This window comes from Oncorhynchus tshawytscha, linkage group LG12, assembly GCF_018296145.1.
Source record: "Oncorhynchus tshawytscha isolate Ot180627B linkage group LG12, Otsh_v2.0, whole genome shotgun sequence".
In the NCBI taxonomy this organism is placed as follows: domain Eukaryota; kingdom Metazoa; phylum Chordata; class Actinopteri; order Salmoniformes; family Salmonidae; genus Oncorhynchus; species Oncorhynchus tshawytscha.
In genome coordinates this window covers 45552954-45566563 of record NC_056440.1, presented here as the reverse complement: position 1 = coordinate 45566563, position 13610 = coordinate 45552954, and the positions used below count along the sequence as shown (strand labels likewise).

General features: G+C 43.3%; 1 protein-coding gene across 4 annotated transcripts in view; it reads right to left on the bottom strand.

Moving 5' to 3' along the window:
- Positions 1–13610, bottom strand: part of LOC112263394 (rho-related BTB domain-containing protein 2) — a 98982-nt gene that overhangs the window by 49479 nt on the left and 35893 nt on the right. For 3 of the 4 annotated variants that reach the window (XM_024439561.2, XM_024439560.2, XM_024439559.2), the window contains 2 exons: positions 1333–1534; positions 1131–1234 (listed from right to left, as the gene is read on the bottom strand). In XM_024439561.2, coding sequence (XP_024295329.1) covers positions 1131–1234; positions 1333–1524 — 296 coding nt within the window. In that variant the 5' untranslated portion in view covers positions 1525–1534. Of the gene's footprint in view, positions 1–1130; positions 1235–1332; positions 1535–1656; positions 1843–13610 lie in introns of all 4 variants that reach the window. The other variant, XM_024439562.2, reaches the window with a different exon arrangement.

Sequence of the window (13610 nt, the reverse complement as noted above, 5' to 3'; positions counted from 1 at the left end):
TTGTGTCATGCACAAAGTAGATGTCTTAACCGACTTGCCAAAACTATAGTTTGTTAATTAACAAGAAATTTGTAGAGTGGTTGAAAAAGCGAGTTTTAATAACTCCAACCTAAGTGTATGTAAAAATCCGACTTCAACTGTATATATATATATCAAGAAATAATGTTCTGAATGTTTTAATGAATATCACTAGCAACAACAGAGTAAACTCATTTTGAATTACCTACCTACAGTAGAAATTAGTAGAATATCTCCTTTCTAATGATCTCAACTTTATTTATCAACCCCTAGTATTGAGCAAATTACAGTCATTGGAGCCAATAGGCTTTGAAAAGCACCCACAAATAGGCGGCCAGTGCGGAAAGCTTACATTTTCGCCTTCACATGGCTAACCTTTGTTTAACCAGCTAAACAGCTGCCCTTAGCAAAAACGTATTTGTAGTTACCTTCCTAGTAGCCTTAACGCGAACCAGGCTTCCCTAATGTGACAACGACGTGGTTTTGGAGGTATGGCAACGTGAGACTTTTGTAGCTATTAGGCTACACTCTCACTTATGGTATGAGGTTGGCCAGCCTCCCCAAACCACAGCACTAACCTTAACCATTTGGAATTAATGCCTAAACTGCTAACCTTTGAGTTGCTTCTGTTTTAACCCTGTAGCCATGCGGAAATAACTCTAACCACACAGAATTACTGCGTCACAAATAGAAGTTCATCCATAATACGTTGAATTTTGAAGGGAAACTATGAGATCTTGTTGATACTGTATCTAGCTTTCAGTACGCACATATCAGCCACAATGACCACGTGTGACAGTGCGTGTGTATATGTAATAGTGTGTGTGTGTGCGTGTGTGTGTGCTTAAGCCCAAAAGCCACATCAGTCTCCTGAGGTGAACGGTGGGGAATTTGGGTAGATTTTAGCCAAATTAAATATTGTCAATCCTTTACAATGCCATGGCCTTAGACACTGGAGAGGGGGTATTGCATTGTAGGGGGTTGCATTATAGACAGGCAGGTTGAATTATTAGGTCAGTTACCAGAATCTGTCTGGACAACAAGTACCCTGACCCGAAAGTAGCCACGGCCTCTCAGTGAGTGTGTGTGTGCATGTTTGTGTGCCACCTCACCTGCCGTACGCGAAGCGTCTGTCTTTGTGATGGTCACCGAAGGTGTCCCATAGTCTCAGGGACACACTGACCTCATCCACAACATCCCGTGATCTCTCCAACACCTAGACGGACAGGCACACACCACACCACAGCATGAGACAATTATTTTCAGGCTGTGCCTGTGTGTGTGCGTGTGTGTGTCGCATGGGTCCATGCCCACCTCCTGGCACACGCGGTACTGGTCAATGGCCCAGACAGTTGGCACGTGGGTGGCGAGCAGCTGGTACTGTGTGAGGGTGGCATTGCAGGCGCGGGCACAGATGAGCCTAGTCTTGCCCACCGCATTGTCCCCTACCACAACACATTTAATGGTTTCCACGTTGGGCCGCTCATAGTCTGTGTCTATATCCATGGAGAGGGCCCTGGGAGAGAGGGGGAGAGGGAGAAGGAGAGAGCGGGGGTTAGAAAGTAACTCTGGTCATAGAATATAGAACGACACATTGACACATCCATACCAAAGTGGAATGTTTAAAAAAGGACTTACTAGTCACCAAAGTTCCAGAGCATGTCTTTGAGTGAAGTATTCAGGTACAAACGGAACAATACTGAACAGCTTTTGGCCAAGACAACGGCCAGGGTAGCTCCTAAATCAATCACCAACAGAAAAGCTTGGCCAAGGCTAGAAGCCCGAGTCCGCACTGACCAGTAACGAGCAGCTCCAGCCAAACTCCTCCAGAGTGAACACATGGTACGGGGGCAGAGAAATAAAAAATAAAAAACTGAGTGGCTATTTATGTCATAACAGAAGGAGAGAGCAAGAGAGAGAGAACAAGAGGCAACTATATAAACCAGAGCACAGCCCCAGTGGCAGATTTTTATTTTTGGAGGAGTGAATGATGATCCCATCTGCTGAGGGGCACTCATGAAAGACACCACCCCACTCCCACTCTGCCAGGTGATATATTGATACAGCTGATATGGGCAGACCAAACCTGCAATCCTGTCCTACCACCGTTTTGAAAGATTCATAGGCTTATTATTATTCCATTGACATAGATGCGGCGGTGTGGCACTTCGTCCCTGCAGTGACACACAGTAGCGGCCCAAAAAAATGGCACCCATTCATCGGACACAAGAGACAATGGACAGCGGCAATCCCGCTTGCCCCGCCCACACCTCCACTCATTCCCACCAACACCTGCTCCTCTCATACATTTTATGTCCCATTTGCTACAGATCGAGACGATATTGTTTACAGGCCTAAAACAAACAATGTCAGGTCTTGCTTAATAAAAGCTACAAAAAAACAATGTTCCCGTTTGGAATATTCCATGTCCATTGAAGTCCTAGAGCTGCCAAAGCCACTGAGCGGCAGGTGTTCAGGTGCGGGGCCAAAACAAATGGTACTGTACAGCCTACCTTAGCCTATGTGAGTAGGGAAGAGAGTGAGCCAACCCTGAGAGATTCCGAGGGAACAGAGGGAGTTCCTGTCTACTCTAGGATTTATCTGTGCTCCATCCCTAGTTCTCCTCTCCTCTGTCTGTCTAAGACACATAGTGAGGCACGTGGGTTTACATCAGTATCGCAATAGAGGGAGTCGTAAAAGTTCCTACATCTTATCCTTATGTAACAGTTCTTCACGTAATGGCCAAAGCAGCTGCAAGAGGAGTGGACCAATAACCGCTCTCTCTGAGAGTTGTACATGGACAAATAGGAGGGAAAGGAGGAGCGGGAGAGAGATCGCAATATTAAATCAAATGGTATCACAGTGAAATGCTTACTTACAAGCCCTGACCCAACAATGCAGTTAAGAAAAAACAAGTATTAAGTAAAAAATACAAAATAAAAGTAACAAATAATTAAAGAGCAGCAGTAAAATAACAATAGCAATATATAAAGAGGGGGGAGGGGTTGACGGTACAGAGTCAATGTGCGGGGGCACTGGTTAGTCGAGGTAATTGAGGTAATATGTACAGTGCCTTGCGAAAGTATTCGGCCCCCTTGAACTTTGCGACCTTTTGCCACATTTCAGGCTTCAAACATAAAGATATAAAACTGTATTTTTTTTGTGAAGAATCAACAACAAGTGGGACACAATCATGAAGTGGAACGACATTTATTGGATATTTCAAACTTCTTTAACAAATCAAAAACTGAAAAATTGGGTGTGCAAAATTATTCAGCCCTCTTAAGTTAATACTTTGTAGCGCCACCTTTTGCTGCGATTACAGCTGTAAGTCGCTTGGGGTATGTCTCTATCAGTTTTGCACATCAAGAGACTGGGGGGGGGTCGTGGGTCTGGCATTTTAATAGGCTTAGGTAGGCTGTGAGGCATGGGGAGGCATGGGGAGATGTGAGCTGTGATGTAACTGGGAGCAGTGGAAAGTTTCTCAGGGGGATCAGACAGAAGTCCTGGAGCACTACACCATCGCCCTGACTATGCAGAGGTCTCTCACCCGCACGCACCTGCCTCTCACAGCCAAGCCGTAACTAGACACTGTGAGAGCAGTGTAGGGTTTCATTCACAGCCAGTGACTGATACTATACATATCACGTGTAAAGCAGCAGTCTAGACATCATCTGTTAGGCTGTCACCTGTATTACAGGGATTGAAAATGAAATAGTGGAAAGCACACACACTGAGGAAGGTGCAGGCCAATACTTTGGGTGTGCTACTGGGACATGTTGCTGTGGAAAAGAGCATACACAAATCCAAATATCTAATATATCTCTATATCAGTGCTGGCCTTATTTCTACCTCTATATTAACAGATTGTTCAAACTTCATCTGATAATGGAAAAAGCGAGTAATGAAAGGTGGTATTAGATGGGTATGGCTCCATGTGAATGAGAATCCAGTTGTTTCTCTGGTTTGATCAGCTTCCCTTCCCCCAATCCTTACCTTAACTATTAGCGGGGAAAATTCTAAATTGACCCAAGAGCAATTTCTAGGGGAAACATCACCTTACACACCCTAGATGCCTGTGACTGGGGTGTGGCGCAGCAGTCTAAGGCACTGCATCTCAGCGCTAAAGGCATCACTACAGACCCTGGTTCGATTCCAGGCTGTATCACAACTGGCCGTGATTGGGAGTCAGACTGCAGTGAGAGGATCACTGTGACACTGCCTGCTGCCCCCTTCATCCACACATTTAAACAAACCTTCTGCTACACTCCGTCTGGCCAAGGAGCAAACACACACACACACACATACAGACCAGGCTGGGTGATAGGGGGATATACCGTTTATACCATATACCAGGGAATTTAGAAATACCGACTGTATCTCAATACCGATTATCAATAATGCGGGATGCGTGCTACGCCACTCCTTATAAGTTAAGTATAACTAAAATAAATCTATGATGTGTTAAATAAATTATATTCAGCTCAGGGCTCCAGCTATGCATTTGGTTTGCTGACTTGCTAGCTAAGTGGCTAGATGTCAAGAGCAAGCTTCTTGGTTACAGCAGAGACATTCAATCCCCTCCTGGATCAAGATCCCTGTTGCCCCAAATAATGTGTGCGTAAAAAAATATCTGTTGATGCACTTTGAAGATGCTAGAACGATCCATATTTACTTTTCCAATCAAGTTACGATAGGGAGGGAAACATGCATTCTGACAAGCAGTTAATGCACAACAATTCTTGCAATCGTGGGGAAAACTGTAGTTTTAATGGCTTTGTTAAAAATGGGGTGATCTCAGCTTTCCATTCCTACTTTATTTATCGACTCATAAATATGCGGGAACTGCACCATTTTAAACCCCAAGTATTTTTAAGCAGCATCATGATGAAGCACTTTACAATTCACCCTGAGTGCATAGGGGAGTGGGGCTAAATCAAATCAAATCAAATTTTATTTGTCACATACACATGGTTAGCAGATGTTAATGCGAGTGTAGCGAAGTGCTTGTGCTTCTAGTTCCGACAATGCACTAATAACCAACAAGTAATCTAACTAACAATTCCAAAACTACTGTCTTATACACAGTGTAAGGGGATAAAGAATATGTACATAAAGATATATGAATGAGTGATGGTACAGAGCAGCATAGGCAAGATACAGTAGATGGTATCGAGTACAGTATATACATATGAGATTAGTATGTAAACAAAGTGGCATAGTTAAAGTGGCTAGTGATACATGTATTACATAAGGATGCAGTAGATGATATAGAGTACAGTATATACGTATGCATATGAGATGAGTAATGTAGGGTATGTAACATTATATTAGGTAGCATTGTTTAAAGTGGCTAGTGATATATTTTACATCATTTCCCATCAATTCCATTATTAAAGTGGCTGGAGTTGAGTCAGTGTCAGTGTGTTGGCAGCAGCCACTCAATGTTAGTGGTGGCTGTTTAACAGTCTGATGGCCTTGAGATAGAAGCTGTTTTTCAGTCTCTCGGTCCCAGCTTTGATGCACCTGTACTGACCTCGCCTTCTGGATGATAGCGGGGTGAACAGGCAGTGGCTCGGGTGGTTGTTGTCCTTGATGATCTTTATGGCCTTCCTGTAACATCGGGTGGTGTAGGTGTCCTGGAGGGCAGGTAGTTTGCCCCCGGTGATGCGTTGTGCAGACCTCACTACCCTCTGGAGAGCCTTACGGTTGTGGGCGGAGCAGTTGCCGTACCAAGCGGTGATGCAGCCCGCCAGGATGCTCTCGATTGTGCATCTGTAGAAGTTTGTGAGTGCTTTTGGTGACAAGCCAAATTTTTTCAGCCTCCTGAGGTTGAAGAGGCGCTGCTGCGCCTTCTTCACGATGCTGTCTGTGTGAGCGGACCAATTCAGTTTGTCTGTGATGTGTATGCCGAGGAACTTAAAACTTGCTACCCTCTCCACTACTGTTCCATCGATGTGGATAGGGTCACTTGGGGTAAAATGCCACCCTACCTCAAAATATTTTTTTTGGGGGGGAGTGACTTAAATTGTGATGAGAAAGATTAGATTTATAGTTGAGCAACCAGGGAATTTAACCACGTGTTTAAGGAAAAAAATGTGATGTGGTTTCCGTGAGAAGTACAGGCATGATGTGGTTTCCGTTAGAAGTACAGGCAGAGGTGCCACACTACAAGTTACCCTAACATGTAGGCTTAAATTATATTCATTGCGTTTATGCATGTTTTTGGGGAGATACTAATTAAAATATCTGAGGGGACCCCCAAAACAAAGGGGGAGGGAACTCCCCTTCAATGCAACCCCCCCCCATCCCCTAACCACTGGTCTGTAGTGCTACTGTCACTGTGCAGGTGGTCTGTGCAGATAAAGAACAGACAAAGACAGCCTCATGCATATTTGAGAGGAGTGTCTCAGTACAGGTTTGGGTCAGTGCAGTGCAGTGGGGGCTTTCATAGAGAAAGACTGAACAACTCAGCTCCCCACCTCCTCAACTCTCCCTTTCTCCATCCACTACTCTTTTCTCTTTCACTGTTTCCATTGCTCACCATCCTTATTGCCCTTTTCTCTCACTAGGCTCTAATTTTACTCTCTGTCCTTTCGACACCCACCATCTCAGATTGTTCTGAAACTGTTCTGTAGTTAGAAACAGATAAGATTAGCATTCCTGAAACACAGTGAATATAATTTAGGCATACCTGTTATGGTAACTTGAGGTAAACCGCCACCCGGGGAAATGCCCCCTGCCTGTACTTCTCACAGAAACCACTTCATGTCACAATTTACCCCCCAATCAAGTTCCCTGGTTGACACTACTCTTTAACAACTAAAAATCTAATCGGTCTCATCAAAAAATGTTCAGTCACTCCCCCCAAAAAAAGATTGAGGTAGGGTGGCATTTTACCCCAAGTTACCCTACAATTGACCAGTGTTAGCCTTAGCCCCACTCTCCCCTATGCACTCATAGTGAATTGTGACCCGATTCAGGAGACTAGGCATATGTCGCAAGTCACAACTTTACAGGAGAGCCTTTGAACAAACATTTGGTTTTTTTAATCAAAATGTGTTTTTTGGCAGAAATGCCTTCTCGAACATGTGAACTTTCATGTGCCTTAATAACAAACTTGAATGCCATCTGTAAATACGAATACAATTGCTAAAATTACGAGCCTTGTTGGTTAAGCCACAGAGTTAGCAACCTTCCCACTCTAGCCATGATTGGCTGAGATAATGAGTGGGCTGGACATGCCAAGAGAGGATTTCAGATTGGTCTGCCACATTGAAGGTGTCTGTCTATTTGAGCTCATCAGTCTGTGTTGGTAATCCTTCAAACGTGGCTTTAAAAAAAAATGTATTGTGTAGTGGAGCTGCATAAGTGTTGCTCTCCATTTTCTGGAGGATCAAGTTTTTGAAATGAGTGGAATATGATAGCTAAAGAGATGGAGAAAACACTTGTCTTCGGATTATATTTTCAAACTAAGGGAAACCGTGGTATGGCATTCCCGACAGAGAGACACGTCCATGAGGCATGTTGATGTATGCAGGGAAGATAGCTAGATACATTTTCATATTTTACACGTTTCAAATTTTGACAAAGTGGTTTAATTTCAATCTAGTGTTCTGTTAGCTAGCTAGGTTCATTGTTTACCTACAGTTGAAGTCGTAAGTTTACATACACTTAGGTTGGAGTCATTAAAACTCATTTTTCAACCACTCCACACATTTCTTGTTAACAAACTACAGTTTTGTCAAGTTGGTTGGGACATCCCCTTTGTGCATGACACAAGTCATTTTTACAACAATTGTTTACAGACAGATTATTTCACTTATAATTCACTGTATCACAATTCCAGTGGATCAGAAGTTTACATACACTAAGTTGACTGTGCCTTTAAACAGCTTGGAAAATTCCAGAAAATGTCATGGCTTTAGAAGCTTCTAATTTACATAATTTGAGTCAATTGGAGGTGTACCTGTGGATGTATTTCAAGGCATACCTTCAAACTCAATGCCTCTTTGCTTGACATCATGGAAAAATCAAAAGAAATCAACCAAGAACTCATAAAAAAAACAATTGTAGACTGGTTCATCCAGTCTGGTTCATCCTTGGGAGTAATTTCCAAATGCCTGAAGGTACCACGTTCATCTTTACAAACAATAGTACGCAAGTATAAACACCATGGGACCACGTAGCCGTATACAGCTCATGAAGGAGACGCGTTCTCTCTCCTAGAGATGAACGTACTTTGGTGTGAAAAGTGCAAATCAATCCCAGAAAAACAGCAAAGGACCTTGCGTAGATGCTGGAGGAAACAGGTACAAAAGTATCTATATCCACAGTAAAACGAGTCTTTTATTGATATAACCTGAAAGGCCACTCAGCAAGAAAGAAGCCACTGCTCCAAAACCCCCATAAAAAAGCCAGACTACAGTTTGCACAAAGAGCGTACTTTTTGGAGAAATGTCCTCTGGTCTGATGAAAAAAAAATAGAAATGTTTGGCCATAAGGACCATCGTTATGTTTGGAGGAAAAAGGGGGACGCTTGCAAGCCGAAGAACACATTCCCAACAGTAAATCACAGGGGATGGCAGCACCATGTTGTGGGGGGTGCTTTGCTGCAGGAGGGACTGGTGCACTTCACAAAATAGACAGCATCACGAGGAAGAGAAATGATGTGAATATATTGAAGCAACATCTCAAGACATCAGTCAGGAAGTTAAAGCTTGGTTGCAAATGGGTCTTCCAAATGGACAATGACTCCAAGCATGCTTCCAAAGTTGTGGCAAAATGGCTTAAGGACAACAAAGTCAAGGTATTAGTGGCCATCACAAAGCCCTGACCTCAATCACATATAAAATTTGTGGGCAGAACTGAAAAGGCGTGTGCAAGCAAGAAGGCCTACAAACCTGACTCAGTTACACCAGCTCTGTCAGGGAGAATGGGCCAAAATTCACCAAAAAAATATACGAAAATTCTACTTATTGTGAGAAGCTTGTGGAAGGCTCCCCGAAACATTTGACCCAAGTTAAACTATTTAAAGGCAATGCTACCAAATACTAATTGAGTGTATGTAATCTTCTGACCCACTGGGAATATGATCAAAGAAATAAAAGCTGAAATAAATCACTCTACTATTATTCTGACATTCACATTCTTAAAATAATGTGGTAATCCTAACTGACCTAAAACAGGGAATTTTTACTCAGATTAAATGTCAGGAATTGTGAAAAACTGTTTAAATGTATTTGGCTAAGGTGTACGTAAACTTCTGACTTCAACTGTAGCTAGCTAGCTATATGTCTTAAGCTGAAGTGTACTGTTGGCTAGCTAGCTAACTTTAGCTGGCTGGCTGGCTCCCTAGCAGAGGTTATTATTAGTTTCCCAGAGTTGTTTGCTTTTCTAGTTAGAGCCTAATGTTAGGCAGTGTTGGCACTTTGTTCATTGTTGTTTACCTAGCTAACGTTAGCTGGCTGGCTCGTTGGCTAACGTCACGTGACGTGTATACAACACCTGTTGAATATGGCCTGTGTCAGTAAAAAAAGCATAATGAAATTGTTGCCAGTGGAGCTGGTTCGGCTGTTTTTATGTTATTGAAAGGTAAACAAATCATTGGCCAGAGCGTCAAGTGTGCGTTCCGAGAGTGAAATGAGATGGGTGGGGCTAAAACAGGGTGTGAACGATGCTGAATGCGTGTAGACAAAGAAGAGCTCTTCACTAGATACCAAAACATTCAAAGGCGATTTTCTCTAAAGTGAGTTTTTCAAGTTGATCAACTTTCAAAGCAGAATTGCTTACCCATTGTTCCACAAATGCAGTGTATGACATGCCATTTTGTAGCTCTGAGGCTCTACTTTTATCCAATGTAAAAAAACACCATTTCACTCCATAAGACCGAATCCAGGTGGTGAGTCATAATTGTAAAGTGCTTCACCAGGATGCTGCTAAAAAAAGTGCAGTTCACATATTTAGGAGTTGATACCATAACTAGATTCACAGGGAATACATTACAAAGGTTGAAGAAGCAATACTCCAAGCAGCAGCTCCATATTGTCAGACATAGAGAACTGATACTGTATACTGGTTGTTGGGGTGGGATTGGCTTCGGGGGTCTGTGGGTGGCTATTGATCATTTTATTGGATTCCTCAGGTATTACTAATTGTCAAGAAGAATTATGGTCCTAATCGGATGTTGGGTATAATATTTATTTTATATTATATGAATACTGTACATTAAAAATGGCCAATTTGGGTGCAAACAATTAGCTTAATTTCTCAGAGATCAAATTATATACTAAAAAATGTCACAGGAATGCTAATCTTATCTTTTTCTAGATACAGAAACCATTTCAGAGCAATCATGCAAAGGTGGGTGACATGACTTGCTGAAATTACATGGAATTACCCATTTCTCTTTCCACCATACTCCCCTCTGTTTCTCTCTCTCTGTCTCTCTCTCTGTTAGGGCCATGCGAGGAGCAGCAGGCAGACGCGTCTCTCTCCACTCCCTCATCTCTCTCCCTTTGAGTTATGTAAACGTTCCAGTGGTAGCAGCCGTTCGACCCCAGCGCTTCATAAACCCGATCTCTCATCCTGCTCTTCCTCCCCCACCACCTCCTCTTCCTCAGGGCTAGAATTCACCCTAACACCATGACACAGCTGGCTGCCTGTAACACCCCTCTGAGGATGACCACACACACACACACAACAATCCCAAGTACGGAAAGACAGATGTGTTATTATAAATGTATGACATTTGCAGAAACACTTGGGACATTTTAAACTGAATGTTAAATCGCCTCCCTTCATGGAAAATTACTAAATCGCTGATAGGTAGGACGCTCACACCTTCGCAAAATGTGAACCATAGGCTATGTATTGATGCAGTTCTGTGTGTGTGCCATGTCTGTGGATCTGTGTGTGTGTGTGTGTGTGTGTGTGTGTGTGTGTGTCTGAGAGAACACAGACAGAGGGATCTGTGGCGACAGCGGCTGCCACAGGCGAGGGGGGCACAGACTGGTTATATAAGGCGGTAGTCTGGTCTAGTCTGCTGTTTTTGCCTGGCTGTATACAGGTCCAGGGGAGTATGTACTAGGGGAGTATGTACATCATCCTGTACTATTAAACTGCCCTGGGGTTTTGGCACACAAATGTATGTACACAATACACACATCAATACACACATTCACACTTCAATATGCATGCAGCGCTTCATAAGCGCCATGTACACGTCAGCAAAACATCGCCTGGGAATACCACTACCACTAACTTCATAAGCGTCATGTACACGTCAGCAAAACATCACCTGGGAATACCACTACCACTAACTTCATAAGCGTCATGTACACGTCAGCAAAACATCACCTGGGAATACCACTACCACTAACTTCATAAGCGCCATGTACACGTCAGCAAAACATCACCTGGGAATACCACTACCACTAACTTCATAAGCGCCATGTACACGTCAGCAAAACATCACCTGGGAATACCACTACCACTAACTTCATAAGCGCCATGTACACGTCAGCAAAACATCGCCTGGGAATACCACTACCACTAACTTCATAAGCGCCATGTACACGTCAGCAAAACATCGCCTGGGAATACCACTACCACTAACTTCATAAGCGCCATGTACACGTCAGCAAAACATCACCTGGGAATACCACTACCACTAACTTCATAAGCGTCATGTACACGTCAGCAAAACATCACCTGGGAATACCACTACCACTAACTTCATAAGCGTCATGTACACGTCAGCAAAACATCACCTGGGAATACCACTACCACTAACTTCATAAGCGCCATGTACACGTCAGCAAAACATCACCTGGGAATACCACTACCACTAACTTCATAAGCGCCATGTACACGTCAGCAAAACATCACCTGGGAATACCACTACCACTAACTTCATAAGCGCCATGTACACGTCAGCAAAACATCACCTGGGAATACCACTACCACTAACTTCATAAGCGCCATGTACACGTCAGCAAAACATCACCTGGGAATACCACTACCACTAACTTCATAAGCGCCATGTACACGTCAGCAAAACATCACCTGGGAATACCACTACCACTAACTTCATAAGCGCCATGTACACGTCAGCAAAACATCACCTGGGAATACCACTACCACTAACTTCATAAGCGCCATGTACACGTCACCAAAACATCACCTGGGAATACCACTAACTGCTTAGGCATATGTAAACACCAAATGCACTTAAAAACACAAACTGTAACTGTCTCTGCGATCTCAAAAGAGGTGACTTATCATTAGAAAGAACCTCCCTCGCAACACTCACACTGTTGTCCGCGTTTAATGTGAAAGCATTGCACTCACAAATGTACCAGGAAACCAACTGCCCACACGAACACTGTGTTACCTTGGACTGCAGGATATTTGTCACTCTTGTGTCACTCCACTCAGCTCAGGCCTTCAGCTTGGGTGCCTCTGCTCTGTCATGGTTGGCAGTCTCAGCCTCTGGCATTGGGCATGAATCTGCCTGTCTGCCACAGTCACCCTCACTAGCCTCTCTCTCCCTCGCTCTCTGTCACTGCGGTAGCCACTCAAGACATACACTGCTGGCTGCCTCTTCCATGTGGGTCAATGCAGCATGTTATCTCCTAACTGTTGACACAGACAGAACAGGCCCTGGTCACTATAGTGGCTTGCTTTGTCCTGTATCCTCTAGAATTAATACATATGATAAGGTATAGAATATGAACTAAAGGCAGGCATTCAATGACAGGAGCAGCAGACCATTTTTTTTTTTTAGCACAATGTTAATTTCTACTTCCTGAGCACAGGGCGTAAGCGGATGGAATGCTATGTGTTTATAACAACATGTTTGGGGAGTACACTACCTCTCATGTCCTCCCTAAGAAAATGTCACCTTTCCGCACATCACATTGGGTTTGGCTAACATATAACCAAAGCACGTTTCTAACATGGGATTTGGAGTACTGACTGACAGTCTCCTTAGCTGTGACACTGCTACAGCCACATAGTGTAATCGAACCCTCTGAATGACCTGGATCACTATTAATGGCAGATTGTGTGTTATGTTGATCATAAAGCAACAATATATTTGAACTGCTATTTAGATTTTCTATGAAATAGTGCATGGTAAAACATTGAGGGAAACAAGAAACTGCTGCAGACCATTACATCAATGGAGGGTGTTTTGACTGATTGTCTGTGCAGCCATTCATAACCAAGCATCTGGCTCATTTGTATTTTTTCTACTGTATGAGACCCAGTCTTGTAGGAAACTGATAGACTACTTCATTGCATTTCCAGTGCTGACAAGAATTATCCCCAAAATATACAGGAAACTACACGAAGTCCAACGTCAATCGAGTTAGAATTGATAGACCAAAGCATGTTAACGTAGCGGGTAAGTGGGATACAACCCAAAATAGATGCATTGATACTCTTGCGTAACGGACCCAGCCTATTGCTGCACCACAACGAAATGCAAGCAGCTTTCAAGCAGAGCAGAACACCTGCGCACAACAACAACAAAAACTACCGTCATTATTCGTGTTACATTGGAGCCTACAAGTCTCCCGGAGCGAAGA